Source organism: Phytophthora cinnamomi (assembly GCF_018691715.1).
Source record: "Phytophthora cinnamomi strain GKB4 chromosome Unknown Contig85, whole genome shotgun sequence".
NCBI lineage: Eukaryota > Oomycota > Peronosporomycetes > Peronosporales > Peronosporaceae > Phytophthora > Phytophthora cinnamomi.
In genome coordinates, this window is record NW_027151018.1 from 199,143 (window position 1) to 215,991 (window position 16,849).

Sequence of the window (16,849 nt, forward strand, 5' to 3'; positions counted from 1 at the left end):
CCACTCAAGGCCACTATCAAATTTTGAGCTCTCTACCCATAAAAAAAAAAGGTCAAGACCGATCTTCCAGGACCAAAAATCTAGTCCCACCTAAAAAAAAGCTCTCCCCATTATAGTCCGTCCTTATGTGCGCCACACCGCAGTCGGGTGGATCGTAGTTAACTAACTAACGATGGCGGAGGAGGTGGCGCGCTCGCGGCAGTATGCGTACCAGCAGAACTCGAACCTGGTGCTGCAGGCGGACAGCGAGTCTCGGCGGCGTCCGGACGAGCCCACGGGCGAGGTGGAGTCTCTGGCGGGGCGCATCGGCTACCGCATGGGCGACCGCGCGCAGAAGGCCACGCCGCAGCGTCAGAAGCGCGGCTCGGACCAAAACGGCCATACAAAAACCAAGAGAAGGCGCGCGGACGACGCAACCGGCGGCGGTCTGCTCTTCCCACCTGTCAAAAGTAATATTCTAAAGGAGAGCTCGGCCTTCGAGGCCGCGGCCTACCGCCCCACGAGCGCCGCGAGCCAGGACGCGTACGAGCAGCTGCTGGGCGTCGTGGCGGCGCGCCTGGGCGCCCAGCCGGGCGAGATCCTGGCCGGCGCGGCCGAGGAGGTGCTGGCCATCCTCAAGAGCGACGCGTACAGGGACGACGAGAAGCTGCGCGAGGCGCAGAAGCTGCTCAAGGGCCTGTCGGCGCACGCCTTCAGCGCGCTGGTGGCGGCGGGCAAGCGGATCACGGATTTTCAGCCAATAGGAGGGGACGGGAAGGCCGTGGAGGACGCAGGAGGACAGGAACAGGAGGACAGCGACGCCGAGGTGGACAAGGACATGGGCGTGGCCGTCGTGTTCGACGAGGAGGAGGAGGAGGAAGAGTCCGACCTGGACGAGGTCAGGGACGACGAGGAGGAGCAGGAGCAGCAAGAAGAGGAGCGGGAACAGGACTCTAAGCAGGCCATGAAGATGAAGCACGGCTACGAGGACGAGGACGACGCAGACGCCAAGTACAGGCTGGACGTCCACGCCATTGACGCCTTCTGGCTGCAGCGTGAGCTGTCCAAGTTCTACAAGGACGCGGACAGCAGCGCCACGCTGGCCGAGGACGTGCTGGCCGTGCTGAAGGAGGCCGGCAGCGACCTCAGCGCCTGCGAGAACAGGCTCGTGCTGCTGCTGGACTACGACAAGTTCGACTTCATCAAGCTGCTGCTGGAGAACCGCGCCAAGGTGCTCTACTGCACGCGGCTCAAGCAGGCGCAGGATGACGACGAGCGCCGCGGCATTGAGGAGGAGATGGTCGCGGACGAAACGCTGGACGACGGCGAAGGAAAGGCCATCTTGGATCAGCTGCGCTCCACCGCGTCGGCTGATTCGTGGATGCAGGACCGCATCGGGGCGATGGAGACCACCTCCCGCGCGGAGGCGAATAAGCTTCGCAAGCTGCAGCAACAGTCAGGAGGACAGCGCGCACAAACTCGCGGCGATGAATCGGACGGCGATGTCGACATGGAGGACGCCAACGTTGAAGCGGCCAAGGCGGAAGGAGCGGCCAAGAAGAAGCCGCAACACTACGTCGATGTCGAGTCGCTCGCGTTCCAGGAGGGTGGCCACCTGATGAGCAACCGCGAGTGCCGCCTGCCCGAGGGCACCTGGCGTGCTCAGAAGAAGGGGTACGAAGAGGTCCACGTCCCAGCCGTTCGCACGAAAATGGCTGTTGCTGAAGAGAAGGCTCGGATTAAAATCTCGACGCTGCCGAAGTGGGCGCAGGGCGCGTTCAAGAACATGGAGTCACTAAACCGCGTGCAGTCGAAGATGTTCCCCGCTGCTTTCGAAACGAGCGAGAACCTGCTTCTGTGTGCCCCCACGGGCGCCGGTAAAACGAACGTCGCGATGCTGACGATTTTGCACGAGGTGATGAAGGCTCGTGACCCGGAGACTGGTGAAATCGATCTGAACTCGTTTAAGATCGTGTACGTGGCTCCGATGAAGGCTCTGGTGCAAGAAGTGGTGCTTAACCTCTCCGCCCGACTGTCCAGTGCCTACGGCATTCAAGTGCGTGAATTGTCAGGCGACCAGAACTTGTCCCGCGAGCAATTGTTTAACACACAGATCATTGTCACGACGCCCGAGAAATGGGATATCATCACGCGAAAGTCTGGAGATGATCGCACTTACACACAGCTGGTCCGCCTGGTGATCATTGATGAAATCCACTTGCTTCACGATACGCGTGGTCCCGTGCTGGAAGCTCTCGTCGCGCGTACCATCAGAAACGTCGAAGCCACACAGCAAATGGTGCGATTGGTGGGTCTTTCGGCTACTTTGCCAAACTACGAAGATGTGGCTGCATTCCTTCGCGTGGACCCCGCTCAGGGACTGTTTTACTTCGACTCCAGTTACCGTCCGGTGCCGTTGCAACAGCAGTACATTGGTATCATGGAAAAGAAGGCAGTCAAGCGCTTCGCGTTGATGAACGAGATTTGTTACGAAAAGGTCATGGAACAGGCTGAGCTGGACAACCAGGTGCTGATTTTCGTGCATTCGCGGAAAGAGACTGCGTCGACTGCACAGGCATTACGGGACTTGTTTGTGGAAAACGACACTCTTGCTCGATTGATCCGACCCAACTCTGCCTCGAGCGAGGTGCTTTTGCAAGAGGCCGAGAAGATTGAGCGCAACGATGATTTGAAGGACCTTCTTCCGTACGGTTTCGGTATCCATCACGCTGGTATGAAGCGTCAAGACCGTACACTCGTGGAAAATGCATTCGCTGATGGACACTTGAAGGTATTGGTCAGCACGTCAACGCTGGCGTGGGGTGTCAACCTGCCGGCTCACACGGTGATTATCAAGGGCACCCAAATTTACAATGCAGAAAAGGGTGACTGGTGTGAGCTAAGTCCGCTCGACATCTTGCAAATGCTGGGTCGTGCTGGTCGTGTGCAGTTCGACACGCAGGGTGAAGGCATCATCATTACTCAGCACTCGCAGCTGACATACTACTTGTCGCTGATGAACCAGCAGCTTCCAGTGGAATCGCAAATGATGGGGAAGCTGGCTGACAATCTGAACGCAGAAATTGTGGTGGGTAGCGTTCAGAACGTGGCTCAAGCAGCGACGTGGCTGGGCTATACGTATTTGTTCATCCGTATGCTGCGCAACCCCACATTGTACGGTATCTCCATTGCAGACCGCAAGGCCGATCCCACGTTGCTACAGTACCGCACCGACTTAGTGCACTCGGCAGCGACATTGCTGGCAAAACACAACTTGATAAAGTACGAACGCCGCTCGGGTTTGTTTCAAGTGACTGCGCTCGGTCGTGTGGCTAGTCATTACTACATTGCACACGATTCCATTAGTACGTACAATGAGTACTTGAAGCCGCACATGTCGGACATCGAGATTTTGCGGCTTTTCTCGCTCTCAAATGAGTTCAAGTACGTGATCGTCCGTTCCGAGGAAAAACTAGAGCTTGTGAAGCTTTTGGAACGTGTACCCGTACCGGTGAAGGAATCGTTGGTGTCTTCTGCTCCTGGCAGTGTCGCTGCCGGAAGTGGTTCGGCGAAGGTGAATGTCTTGCTGCAGGCGTACATATCGCGACTGAAGCTGGACGGATTTGCACTTCTCGCGGATATGGCGCACATTCACCAGTCGGCAGCTCGTATTTTCCGAGCATTGTTCGAAATTTGCTTGACCCGAGGATGGGCCTCGCTGGCTGAGAGGATGCTTAGCTTCTGCAAGATGGTGGACAAGCGTATGTGGCTCTCTCACTCACCTCTTCGTCAATTTGCACCGGGAATCTCGGAAACGATTCTGAAGCGCATCGAGAAGAAGGATATTTCATGGGATAAGTATAACGACTTGGAACCTGCGGACCTTGGCCAACTGATCAACAACCCGCAGTATGGCAAGCAGCTCTACAAGATGATCCACCAGTTCCCGAAGCTTGAGCTTTCGGCTCATGTGCAGCCTATCACTCGTTCTATGTTGAAGGTTGATTTGGTCGTGACACCTGATTTCGAGTTCACGCGGGAAGTTCACGGTAATGCTGAGGGTTTTTGGGTGTTTGTGGAGGACGTTGACGGTGAGACTATCCTTCACCACGAGTGGCTTTTGATTAAGCGCCGCTTTGCCTCCCAAGAAACCTACCTCAGCTTTACAATGCCGTTGTTCGAACCTTTGGCCCCATTGTACTACATCAAGGTTATTTCGGACAAGTGGATCCACTGCGAGAGCTCCCTGCCCGTGTCGTTCCACAAGCTCATCTTACCTCAGAAGAATTCGCCGCCGACCGAACTGCTGGACCTCCAACCACTTTTCGTCAACAACATCCTTTTGAAGCTTGTTGGCGGTAAGAAGAAGACAGCCGAGTCAGTTCTCAAGTCGCTGTCAAACGCACGCCAGGTACCAAACCCGTGGCGGTTTAAGCGTTTCAACCCCATTCAAACCCAAGTCCTGCCGCGGTTGCTGGAGTCTGAAAGCAACCTGTTCATCGGCTCGCCCCCTGGAAGTGGCAAGGGTGTGCTAGCGGAGCTTGCCATCATGAAGACGTTGCTTTCTCTGGGCCAGCCCGACCCCAAAAGTGACGAATTCGGCGACCACTTGCTCGTGTATCTGACCCCGAAGGAGTCTAGCTGTCATGAAAAGCATGACGACTGGACTGCCAAGTTCGGCGAGGAAAGCTTTTGGCGGCAAAATGTTGTCGAACTTACAGGTGATTCGACTGCAGACTTGCGGTTGCTTGCAAGCGCAAATATCTTAATTGCCACACCGACGCAATGGGATGTGCTATCTCGCCGATGGAAACAACGCAAGCGTATCCAGAACGTCAGCCTGCTGCTTTTGGACGAGGCGCACTTTGTCGGAGGCGGCGAATACGGTCCCACGATTGAGGTTGTGATGTCAAGGATGCGGTTCATTGCTGCTGACATGGACAAAAAGAAAAAAGCAGCTGGTGAGCGTGGAGGTCGGATGCGAATTCTAGCAATGAGCAACTCTATTGCGAATGCGCGTGACGTTGGAGAGTGGCTCGGTGCAAGCGCGTCGGAAGGAATTTTCAACTTCCACCCGAACGTTCGCCCGCAGCCTTTGGAGATTCGCGTGCAGGGTTTTGAGATCAACGACTTTTCATCCCGCATGCTGGCAATGGCCAAACCTTTGTACAATACTGTCGCGAACCAAGCGGAGAAGAAACCCGTTGTCGTGTTTGTGCCATCGGCCAAACAGGCTCAACTTAGTGCGATCGATTTGATTACCTTCGCTTTGGCCGAGAACGACCCGCAGAAATTTGTCTCTCACTCTGCAAAGGACAAGGTGGATTTACCACTTGATGATGCTGCTTTGCTTCACACCATGGAAAACGGCGTTGGCTACTGCACGGATACTATGGCTTCTCGGAATCGTGAGTACGTCTTGCACCGGTTTGCTACGGGCAAGATTCAGGTGTTGATCGTTCCTCAGTCGATGGCGTGGGAGCTACGCAGTGCGCAGATTAACGCGTTCATGGTGGTGATTATGGGAACCCAGTTCTATGACGGCCGGGAACACCGTTATGTGGATTATCAGCTCGCCGACGTCTTCCAGATGACCAAGTTCGCGAACCACGCAGCGTCTCCTGCTGTAAAGTGCGTTCTCTTCTGCCACGCATCCAAGAAGAAATTCTACGCGAAGTTCTTGTACGACCCGCTTCCAGTGGAATCTCAACTCGAGCACTTCCTGAGCGATCACATTAACGCTGAGATCGTGACGAAGACCATTGAGAGCAAGCAAGACGCCGTGGATTACCTCACATGGACCTTCATGTACCGCCGATTCATGAAGAACCCCAACTACTACAACTTGCAGGGCGCTACCAACGTTCACCTGTCGGATCACTTGTCAGAACTCGTGGAAACCACTGTCAACGCACTGGAGGAATCGCGCTGTATCCAGGTTGTCGAGGAAGAGGAAGACGAGGAGAACGAAGGCGAGGAACGTCTTGTACCGCTGAATCTGGGTATGATTGCTGCATACTACTACATCAAGTACACGACGATCGAGTTGTTTGCATGCAGTTTGAAGGCAGACTCGAAGGTGCGCGCGCTGCTAACGATTTTATCGTCAGCTACCGAATTCAGCGACCTGCCGAGCCGCTACGGAGAGGACAAGAAGCTGGAGGGGCTCGCTAAGCACCTGAAGTTCCCTGTGGCTGCTGGAGGAGACTACGGGCAGGCACACGTGAAGACGAATGTGCTACTGCAGGTTCACTTCAGCAAGCAGCATGACCGTCTCAGCCCAGCGTTGCGCCAGGACTTGGACTTCATTCTGCGCCACGCCGTGCGACTTCTTCACGCCATGGTCGATGTGATCAGCTCCAACGGCTGGCTGAAACCCGCTCTGGCGGCCATGGATCTCGCGCAGATGGTTGTGCAGGCTCAGTGGAGCAGTGACTCACCGCTGCTGCAGATTCCGTTCTTCACGCGGGACATGCTTAAGAAGTTGGGCGAGATGGATCTGGAAGAGGAGGTGGAGACGCCCGTGGATATCCTGAGTATGGAGGACGATGCCCGCGGCAAACTGCTGCCTCTGGACACGCAGAAGATGTCGGCCGTCGCCAAGTTCTGTAACGCCTACCCGGATGTTACTGTGCAGACGAAGGTGCAGCAGGATGGAAAGAACCTTCCCCAGGGCTCGGCTGTGAGCGTCAAGGTGCAGCTCGAGCGCGAGGGAGCGGACGAGGAAGATGAAGAGGACGAGCAGGACGAGTCCAAGGAGCTGGGTCTCGTGAACGCGTGTCACTACCCTGTGAAGAAGGCCGAGAACTGGTGGGTGGTGCTTGGCGACTCCAAGAAGAACACGCTGCTGAGCATCAAACGCGTGCCGTTCGCGAGTGCTCGGGCAAACGTGGCGCTGCAGTTTGCCGCTCCGGACGAAATCGGCTCGCACACTTTCCAGCTCTACGTGATCTGCGATGGCTACGCCGGTTGTGACCTGGAGAACGAGGTCAAGATCACGGTTGTCCAGGGCGAGGACACGGACGAAGAGGAGGAAGAGGAGGATGATGAGGAATAGGCTCATGGGCACACGCGTGAAGAATCAACCAAAAGATAAACATTCATTTTATACCTGCCAATTTTTAGTTTGCTTTCCACCTAGGGCGCTGACACCGGAGGCAGCGGTGGTGTGGCCATCTCTGGGTCCTCTTCTTCAGTCTCGCTAGCCGCGGTCTTCTGCTTGGGTAAGTGTGGTGCTCGGAAGCTCCCAGCACGCGACTTGAGCTTAGCCGAGGCAGCGTTGATCATCCCTGCGGCCTTGAAGACACCAGCCCGCAGTTGTTGTTGACGGGATTGGTGCGGCTCGGTGGAAATGTCGTACACGCTGGTAGCACTGATGAGGCTCGTAGATGTGGCATCGTCCGAGAAGATGCTTGGCTCGCGATGGATTCCAGCCGGAGCGCTCTTGATCTCCTCGAAGGCGGGGCTGTCCAGGAAGCTCTCGTCGCTCATGACAGTAGACGAGGTGGAGCCTGACCGCAGCAAGTGCAGTCCACTGCCGAGCTTGCTCTTCGCCTCCTGAAGCCGCTTGGTCATCATCGCCGGACTCATACGCACGTTCATGCTCAGACGCTGGCTGGAGAAGCTCATGCTGCTGTTTCTTGCTCGCCGCCACTGGCTGGCACCACAGGGCTCTGTCTCGGACGCGCGGCGGCGGTGAAGCTCTGGTGTGTAGCCCTCGTCGTCGCTGGAGAAGTCTCCGTCGTCCTCATTGTCAACGCTTTGGTTCCGCGACCGGGACAGCGAACGCGTACGAGCCCTGAATGTGGCCAGCGACAGCGCCGTCGGCATTCCTGCAGAGCCCGCTCCTGAGCACGTGCGAGCTTTCTGTCGTCTCCAGCGAGCCATGGTAGGCACGCGAGGCAGCAGACTCGGCCGAAGCGCCGATGCTGCATTGCTCTGTTCATCGCTTTCGCCGTCACTGACGACGACGCCTGCGGACCTATCGATGCTTCCTTCATCCTCTGACGGCTCAGGAGGCTGGTACGTCGCGAACGGATTTGCTGCTGCGGTGGCCGCCGCGGATGACAGCACGCTGTTCTCGTCAGGGGACCAGCACGTCTCAGGGTCGAACGGATGGACCTCCTCGTCCTCTTCCTCAGCTTCCTCCTCGATAACCTCGCGATCATTAACCCCCTCCGTAGTCTTGACCTGCTCGTCCGAGGGCTCGAGTTCAGGCTCGAAGAACCTCAGCTGGCGGACGGGGGACGAAATCGACACCCGCGTCAATGGAGACAGCGTGGGGGTCACGGAATTCTGTGGCGACGCCGTGTCCGAGCACGGCGAGATGAGACTCCACTGCAGCACGGCGGCGCCTCCCTGTGCTGCGTCCCCGACCTGAATGGAGAGCGGCTCCGGTAGCGTCAGCTTGAGTCGAGGGGTCTCGTCTTCCTCTTCTTCTTCTTCTCCGTCGCTGGAGCTCGCGACGTCCCACGAGAGTCTCTCGACCAGGTCCAGCTGCATGAGTGCGTCGGGCTGCACGGGAGACCTGACGGAGAACAGGGCGTCGTCCTGCTCGGCCTGGAGCTCCTCGGGCTCGTCCAGACTGCCGAAAAGTGCGTCCTCGTACGTGTCGTCCCCCCAGAACTCGCGGTCCTCTCTTCCGGCACAGAACGCCATGGTGTTGTCTCTCTCCCTCTCCTCTCGACGCTGCTGATCCCGATCTCTGCTGGACGGGGGAAGGGCGAATGGCTTCCCTGCTTTGGCACGGCCGATGGCGCGGCCTGGTGGGAAAACCGCCCCGGCGATGTCTCAAACCTGACTGCGCGGCCTGTTCCTGGCGCCGCCCACCTGCCACCAGCTCGGCCACCATGTGACTTGTGCCACGCGCGACTTGGCCACGATTGTTGCTGAGACCTGCGGCACCCGCTCGTGGACAGCACAAACGAGTTAGTTACTCGCGCCGCCACGACCAACTTGAGGATGCACAAGCTCAAACTCATTGACGCGACCACGATCATGTGACTCACTCACGCACGCTCGGTCGACGGTTGCCAATCTGTTGACGTCTCCAGCGGTGAATGAACGCCGCTGCACTGTGGACGGAGCTGCTGCCTGCAGCTTCTCCGCCGCAGCGTTCGCCGAGTCGTCCGCTAGAAAACGTGCAAGATTTGCCGTCGTCGATCGAGCGACGTCCAAGCCGAGCACGGCTCGACCAACGAATCGTTGGTCGTTGGCAACGATACTGCACCAACAGCGGCTCGAAACAAACTGCAGACAAGTCGACGCGCGCCTCCACTCGGCCACCTGCACACCGAAAGCTTGGCTTCCGCGAAAGCAAGCGAGTGCCGCGTATGCTTCCGGCAAAGCAGAGTGGATGAATCGATATGGCTACATGAAATGCTACTGCGACTCAGTCTGCGTCGCGGGCAGCTGATGATAATGTCGGCATCGCCGCTTGCTGCGTGACGTACACTGTACTGTGGCCCGAGTGGATGTCAAACGCGTGGAAGTTTTGCCGCCAAACTGTCACGCTGACGGCCACCTGGTAGATTGTCGGGGGCCATGCGGTGGTCGGCACCACTGCGTAGCCAGCAGGCCACCGAGAGCCGCTTCAACCGGGAAACACGCACGGTTGCGTCTACCGCGTTGAGGCGTTGTGCGTCTAGCATGCAAGACTGCAAGATCACTTTTCGGTCGGCACGTTGATCCCGATCTTCTTGAGCAGAGCTGCCGTCACGGGTGTGGCTACAGTACAGCAGGGTACCACGTCAATCAACCACGAACAGAAAAAGCCAACCCTGGAGCTGCTCGTTAACACGACAACGGTATCGTCAAGTAGGGAGCTTCGAGCGAGCGTACCGGAAACAGGAATGTCAAAGGGCGAGTCAGGGCCATCCAGATCTAAGCGCTTCGCTCGACGTTGCCGCTTTGGCGTGGAGCAACCGGCACTATCCAAGACGGACGGCGAGGCCCGCTCGCGGGAAGTAGACGACACAGTATCCTTAGACGACCCGAACATTTGATCACGCTTGGCGATCTGCGCAAAGCAGTTGGTCAGATCTGACGATGGCAAAGGTTTACATCCATTACTTGCTGCTCACCTCAAACTCCAAGCGGTCCTTATCGAGTTTGACTGCTTGCTCCTGCAACAGTCTCCGCTCTTTTTCGAGGTTTTCTCGCAGGACAGTCAGCGCACTCTTCTCTTGCTCCACATCTTCTTCGGCATTTGCGTCGGGAGAGCTCCTGGTTTTACCTGCACGGGCTGCAGGGATCTTCAACCTATCGCGCTTCGCGGCAATCTTTTGATTTCCACCGCCAGCTCCTATGTCGACAACAGTCGATGACAACGACGCTTGAAGCAGCTGGTCTTGCTCGTTGATAATGGCATGTGCGTCATCCAGCTTTTCCCGCAATCGCTTGATTACATCTTTGTCGCTCCGAGCTTCTGCGGATGGCAATTCGTTGCGAATGACATGTTCGAGCTGCTTCAACTTCTCTTCCAAAGCAGCCATGGATTCTGATATGTACTGCGGAATCCCTTCCTTCGTAGCCATATTGAACGGCGTCGGGGTGAAGTCGTCAATTGGAGCACTGGCCAATTTCTCCAATTCTTCAGCGTCGCCTTCCAGATTTTTCCTATGACAACACAAAAGAAAACACACGCACGCGCATGTCAGAAGAAGTCAATAACGCCACAACGAGGTGAGCAAACATACTGGGCGAGGAAGAGATGCACAGCCTTTTTGTACTGCGACGTCAGCGACTCCAACTGGTGCTGCAGAACATCGTAACTTTTCGCCAGCGCCTCGTTGTCAAAAAGCAGCTCCGCCTTCTTCCGCTCGAGGTTGTCCATAATCTGCTTCGTCAGTTTGCTCTCCTTGGACTGGTTGATCGTGGACGCCTGTTTCCGCTCTCGAGGCCCATTCAACGTCTTCGCTATCGCCATCCCCTGCGCAGCACCAGGAAACGAAACCCCGCTCGTAAAAAAAAAAGCTCCAGACATTCAACTCGCAATCTCACCCTCTTCTCCTTTGCAGCACGCGCAACCGCATCCTGCAGATTCTTCTTCAGACGCGCGTACTCGACATCTTTTCTCCTCAGCTGCGCCTTGTACGCCGTTTCCACTCCTTGCAGTCTGCACTCCCAACAACAACAAAAACTCAGCTCAAATACAAAAAAAACTACAACCAGCGCCTCCCACCTTGCACAATTGACTTCGAGCGTCTTCTTCTCAACCTGCAGCGTCTTCCTCTCTGTTTTCAGCGCCTGCTCCTTGGCCTTGAACACGTTCTCCTTCTGCGCGCAGTTCTGCTTGAGCGTCTCCAGGTCCGTCGTGAGCGTCTGCACGATCTGATTCCTGCGCTCCAGCAGCTTCTCCGTCCTGCCCAGACTCTCACTCAGCCGATTCTGGTGCTCCAGCTCGCGGTCGCGCACGTACAGCAAATAGCTCACGAGGTCCAGCACCTCGCGCACGGCCGCCTCCGCCTCCCGCTGCCGCTCCGCCTGCTGGTTGTCCGCGTCCGGCAGCAGCAGCGCGCAGAGCGTGGCCAGGTCCAGCGAGCACACGCGGTCCACGTCGTCCATTGCTTGCTGCTGCTGGGCCAGGAAGCGGCGCGTGCCGTTGCCGCTGCTATTGCTGTTGCCGGTGTTGGACAGCGCTGCAACGTGTTGCAGCTGCTCGTTCAGATACGTCTGCACGTCCGCCAGCGTCTGATTTCTCGGTAGTCGCCACGGACTTGATGCCGCAATCGCAAAAGTTGCAGTTGCCGTTGACGTCATCCGCATTAAGTCGCCCAGCGCGTCGTGGTCTGCTCTACCAGGGGTAGAGTCCACGAACGTCTCGTTCTCCTTGTGCTCGCCGTCGCTGGGAGGGTCCTCCGACCGCGCGCGCTTCGACCGGTGGGAGATGGAGCTCAAGTCCATGCTGGAGCCGCCGCCGACGCTGCTGTTGTTCTCCTCCTCGCGCGCCCTACCGCGTCGCACTCCGTCCATCGTGCGTGTGTCTTTAGGACTTGTTTGACGAAAGGCAAACAATAATAATTGATTACCGACATGCAAAATTAATTCATTGTGTTTAGATACTTGATGTACACCACACCAACGAGCAACTTCAAACCTACATGTACCGTGAATGTGGGGCTGTGGACGAATGGCTCCGGACGAGTTGTAGCCATTTGCCCTTTTGCCCAGTTGGCAACTAACCAGCCATGGAGAAGGAGATGGAGGCGTTCCTGCAGCAGCACCAGGCGCAGCTGGTGGCGGCGCAAGTGCCCGAGCGCCTGTGGCCCGTGGCCTATTACAAACTCAAGTAGGGACTCGATGCAATTGTGTCTGTAGCAGCCAGAGCAGCCTCAAGTGGCGCAGTTCCAGATGCTGACTGAAGACTGGTGACGACGCAGGCACGAGGTGTTCGACGCCGGCAACTTCTTCTTCCTGGCGCGCGACGAGGACGGAGATCTGCACGCCGTCGTGCGCGACGACGTGGACCTGGCGCCCGTGCAGCCCGACGCGGACGAGGCGCTGTTCCTGGTGGACCACGCCTGGACCTTCGCGGCGGACAAGGCGCGCGAGCAGCTGGAGGCCATGCCCCCGCTTTTGGAGAGGATGGAGAGCCTCATGCAGCTCGAGACCGGTGAACTGTCCAAGGACGAGCGCGTGGCCGCCGTGGCCGACCGCGTCTGGCGCTACGCCAGCACGTACCGCCTGGGCAACGCCAAGCCCGAGGACGCGTCCACGATCTGGTACGTGATGGACGAGGTCGGATCGGCCATCGAGCACGGAGACGAACCCAACGTGCGCATGGCGCCGTTCTACTTCGGCGAGTCGCAGTGCGCGTTCTCGCTGGTGTGGACAGTGCAGCCCATTGACGGCGGCGATTTCCTGGCCCGCGACTACTTCCCGGAGTATGCGGCGGATGCGGCGATGCACACGGCGCTGCTAGCTGCGCTGTTCTACGAGCCTGGCGTGGCTGACAGCCAGTACCTGGAAGAGCTTCAGGAGGTTGTCGCTGGACGCAAGAACCAGTACTCACTGGAGAGCGCCCGTGCCACGTTCCACGCTATTGTCAGTCGCGATTCCGAGACGCTTCCCGACCCGGCGACTACGGTCTCGTCCCCGCCGCTCTCCACCATTGTGGCGGGCTCGGAGCAGCTTCGAGTGTGTTCCGGTGAGTGGCAACCAGTTTTTGTTTTATTCTCGCTCCTTGACTAGTTCGCGATCTTACTTCGTGTGTGAATATGTTCGTCCGGCAGACCTTCAGTTGGTTCACGACAACTTGACCCACCCGCGCTTTGCCCTCGTGGACAATGAAGAGGAAGCGCAGGTTGTCTGGTCCACCCGACACCTCAAGGACTTCCCGAAGTATGCCGACAACGAGAGCGTGCAGGTCATTAACCAGTTCCCGAACGAGAAGGTTCTCACTTGCAAGGACCTGCTTTACGAAATGTGCAAGCTGTACGTCGGCCTACTGTTGTTATCGACTTGAAGTATCTTACTAATATTTGTGCGATATGCTTTGTTCAGACACAACGGCGGCGTGCAGCCCGAGTGGCTCGCGGAGACGTACAACATGACGAGCGAGTTCCCCGAGCTTATCTCCCAGTTCATTCGCCGTGACCTGGCTGCTCACGAGAATGGTGATGATGACGACGAAGCCAACCACTGGATCTGCAAGCCCTGGAACATGGCACGCTCTATTGACACGTGCATCGCGCAGAACGCTCCCCACCTCGCGCGTCTTACCGAGACAGGACCCAAGATCGCGTGTAAGTACATTCACCGTCCTCTGCTGATTGACCAGCGCAAGTTCGACTTCCGTTTCCTCGTGATGGTCAAGTCCACGGAGCCTTTGGAGCTGTACCTGAGCGGTGTGTACTGGCTCCGCATTGCGAACAAGGAGTTCACCATGGACAACTTCCACGACTTTGAGAAGCACTTTACTGTGATGAACTACACTGACTTTGCCGTTCGTATCATGGACAACGCTGAGTTCGTGGAGCGCTTCGACAACGAGTACCCGAGCGAGGACTGGTCCATGGTGTACGCCGAGATTTGCTCCTCTATCAAGAAGCTGTTCGAGTTCGCCACGGCGCAACCTCCTCCGCTTGGCCTCGGCCGCTGCACGAAGTCCCGTGCACTTTATGGTGTGGACGTAATGCTGTCGTGGGAAGAGGACGAGGAGACTGGCGAGGAGCGTCTGCGTCCGGTGATTCTGGAGACCAACTTCCAGCCGGACTGTACGCGTGCTTGCAAGTACTTCCCCCAGTTCTACAACGACCTCATGAATGTTCTCGTACTGGATCGCCCGGAAGACACGGTGCACGGTGCTACCCGCCTTTAATCCAATGAATGAAATACACAGCGAGACATCAGGTCGTGATCCCTGAACTTGCGAACAGAACCTCATTCCTTTCCGAAGAAACTAGCATGTTCAATCGTATGTAGCAGTAGTTTATTTGTTTGTTTGAGGCTGTTAAAGTGGCGACAAGAGGGATCCGATGCATTCAATCTGCTCTGCTAGTGCTTGATGGGCTTCTTCTTCAGGATTTCCTCGATCGGGTTAGTTGCCGGGGCACCATCATCGCTGTTCACGTAAGCCATGAGGTTGAACAGCAGATCCTCCTCCGGAGACTTTCCGTCGCTCGTGCCGCCGTACTCTACCGGAATGTTCTCGACCGGAATGCGCTCAGATAGCGCCTCAAAGATCTTCTTCTTACCTCGAACAATGATCACCTTCTCACGAGTAACGTCATCTACCATACCCTTCACCGTGTTCCAGATCATGCTGAACCAGGACGGCACGTTGATCACGAAAATGTAGGCACAACGCTCAGGGTAGTGCTTACCCGACACGGAGGCAGCCTTGCGGACGTACTCAACGGCCTCGCCAGCGAAGTCCGAGATGCCGATTCCATCTACATCCAGCACTGAGATGCCCTTCCGGTTGTCGTCCTGCTCGATCACTTGCCACAGGAATTCCGTGATCATGAGGTAGTTGTGCATCAGATCATCCAGCGTAAGACCCGCATTCTTGAGCGCCTTCAGGTTAATCTTGCCTGGCTTCTCGTAGTACACTGGTTCACCATTTTTGCCGCGCTTGTGGTAGTAGTGCGGGTAGTTCTCCTTGATGATCTTAAAATGGGGGCTTGGTTCCTCGAGCAGCTGATCCACGCCTTCCTCACGCCGCCACTCCGTAGTCTCATTATATCGCTCCAGAGCTTTAGTCTCGTCACCCTTTTCGGCAAGAATAAAGCGCATGGGAACAGAACCGGTCGCTTCCAATGCAGTGACCGAATGTCCCGACGTAGATCCGCTTGCAGATTTCACAGCTTGTGCCGGACCTGGACGGCTAACGCTTCCGTTGGCGTTGCTGCTGGCTTGTTTGCCCGCGTCAAAGCGGTACTCAGTCACAATGAGCTTCAACGTACCGCTTGCTGAAGCACTCGAATAATCCGTGTCGTCAATCTCGGGCTCGAAAACTGGCGGCTGGAAGAGTGCCGAGAATGGGTGATCAACCTTCACCGCGACGTAAAAAGCTGGCAACATCACCAGCACAAGCACGACCAGCTCGCGACGCAATCCATCCTCCATCGTGTTGAGAGCGCCCCAGAGGTGGTGCGTAAGCACTGCGTAGAACAGCGCGAAAATGGGCACGGGCACAAGGCGCAGCAAATCCGAAACCCGGTAGAAGATAGCCATGCCGCGCCTGACCTGCGGCGCCTGAGGTTGTTTTCCATTCCTCGTGGCAAGCTTCCCGATCATTTTGCGAGGCGCAACGCCCATAAGCCGCACCACCAGCACACCCGGTCCGTTTCGCAGCGGCAGCTCAAACACCGACTCGGGTTCGTCCCCGTCGGGTCCAGGAGGCTTAGCGTGCGCCAGCATTTTCTGCTGCAGCAGCGCGCCTGGCAGCACCGCCTCGGCTCCGTTGGACAGCTGGAAGAAGATCTCCGCCTGCTGAATGCCGCAAGTCTTCGCGCCAGCAGCTTTGGTTCTCTTGGCCGTGCTCTCCAACAGCCCCAGCGGCAGCGCGATCTTCTGGCCGTAGTTGTAGGGCGTGATGAGCTTGTTGAGCATGGAGATCTGCTCGATCTTGGGCTTGGCCGGCCAGATGGAGAAGCGCAGCTCGGTGCCCTTGCCGTCGCAGCAAATGTAGCCGCCGGCGATGTGGCTCGTGGGCTTCTTGAAGTTGCTGAGCCTCTTGTTGAACATCTGCGAGTGGCGGTTGGACTCCACCACGGTGATGGCGACGTTCGAGTCGCCGAAGCACACGGGGCCAGCCTCCGTCTCGACGCTCTCCGTTATGGACACGCTGCCCGACGCGGACAGCGCGGAGGCCGACGTGGAGGCCGAGGCCGAGAGCTTGTCGGCCTTGTCGGCCTTGTCGGCCCTGTCCTTGTCCTTCTTGCTGCTCTTGGAGACGCCCACGCCCGGCGGCAGCTTGGTGAAGCACACGAACATCTCGCCCGGCACGCCGCGCGGCCGCGGCCCCACGTAGCCCGTGATGCCGCCCGTCTTGTTGTTCCAGACCATGCCGTGCTGGTTCACGAGCACCAGCGGCTCGCCGTACTGCACGTGCTCGCCGGCCGCGCGCTGCTCCGTCGGGTGCAGCACCAGGAACTCGTCCTCCGTGAAGAGCGGCTGCAGCTTGGCGCCCAGCGGCGGCACGCAGCTCAGGATGCCGTGGCGCCCGTTCTTCTCGTAGTAGCCGATGGCCAGCTCCTCCACCGCCTCTGCGTAGGCCGAGCGCGTGGCCAGCCGCACCTTCTGGCCGTAGCGCAGCACGAGAGCGTCGCCCATGGCCTGGGGGCTGAGACTGAGGAGACTGAGACTGAGACTGAGGTGCCGGAATGGAGGGGACAACACCAACGTCACGACGCTTTTAGGCGAG

At 57.5% G+C, this 16,849-nt stretch overlaps 5 protein-coding genes across 7 annotated transcripts; 2 read left to right on the forward strand and 3 right to left on the reverse strand.

Annotated features, from left to right (window-relative positions):
- Positions 1 to 172: 172 nt before the first annotated feature.
- On the forward strand, positions 173 to 7,036 carry IUM83_19102 (putative pre-mRNA-splicing helicase BRR2; the record flags this gene model as incomplete). Of its 2 annotated transcripts, none has more annotated exons than XM_067944131.1 (1): positions 173 to 7,036. In XM_067944131.1, the coding sequence occupies one exon, from the start codon at positions 173 to 175 to the stop codon at positions 7,034 to 7,036; it is 6,864 nt and encodes a 2,287-aa protein (XP_067784806.1). The 2 variants fall into 2 exon arrangements, with proteins under 2 accessions (XP_067784806.1, XP_067784807.1); XM_067944132.1 differs by having other exon boundaries at positions 6,320 to 7,036.
- Positions 7,037 to 7,116: 80 nt separating this feature from the next.
- Positions 7,117 to 8,637, reverse strand: IUM83_19103 (uncharacterized protein; the record flags this gene model as incomplete). Its single annotated transcript, XM_067944133.1, has 1 exon — positions 7,117 to 8,637. One exon carries the CDS (start codon positions 8,635 to 8,637, stop codon positions 7,117 to 7,119), a length of 1,521 nt encoding a protein of 506 aa, XP_067784757.1.
- Positions 8,638 to 9,643: 1,006 nt separating this feature from the next.
- On the reverse strand, positions 9,644 to 11,952 carry IUM83_19104 (uncharacterized protein; the record flags this gene model as incomplete). Its single annotated transcript, XM_067944134.1, has 6 exons — positions 9,644 to 9,705; positions 9,820 to 9,997; positions 10,062 to 10,596; positions 10,677 to 10,909; positions 10,981 to 11,095; positions 11,162 to 11,952. 6 exons carry the CDS (start codon positions 11,950 to 11,952, stop codon positions 9,644 to 9,646), a joined length of 1,914 nt encoding a protein of 637 aa, XP_067784782.1.
- Positions 11,953 to 12,167: 215 nt separating this feature from the next.
- IUM83_19105 (Tubulin--tyrosine ligase-like protein 12) lies at positions 12,168 to 14,299 on the forward strand (the record flags this gene model as incomplete). Its single annotated transcript, XM_067944135.1, has 4 exons — positions 12,168 to 12,268; positions 12,360 to 13,126; positions 13,212 to 13,413; positions 13,483 to 14,299. 4 exons carry the CDS (start codon positions 12,168 to 12,170, stop codon positions 14,297 to 14,299), a joined length of 1,887 nt encoding a protein of 628 aa, XP_067784781.1.
- Positions 14,300 to 14,475: 176 nt separating this feature from the next.
- Positions 14,476 to 16,758, reverse strand: IUM83_19106 (Phosphatidylinositol transfer protein SEC14; the record flags this gene model as incomplete). Of its 2 annotated transcripts, none has more annotated exons than XM_067944137.1 (1): positions 14,476 to 16,758. In XM_067944137.1, the coding sequence occupies one exon, from the start codon at positions 16,756 to 16,758 to the stop codon at positions 14,476 to 14,478; it is 2,283 nt and encodes a 760-aa protein (XP_067784777.1). The 2 variants fall into 2 exon arrangements, with proteins under 2 accessions (XP_067784777.1, XP_067784776.1); XM_067944136.1 differs by having other exon boundaries at positions 14,476 to 15,216.
- Positions 16,759 to 16,849: the final 91 nt, after the last annotated feature.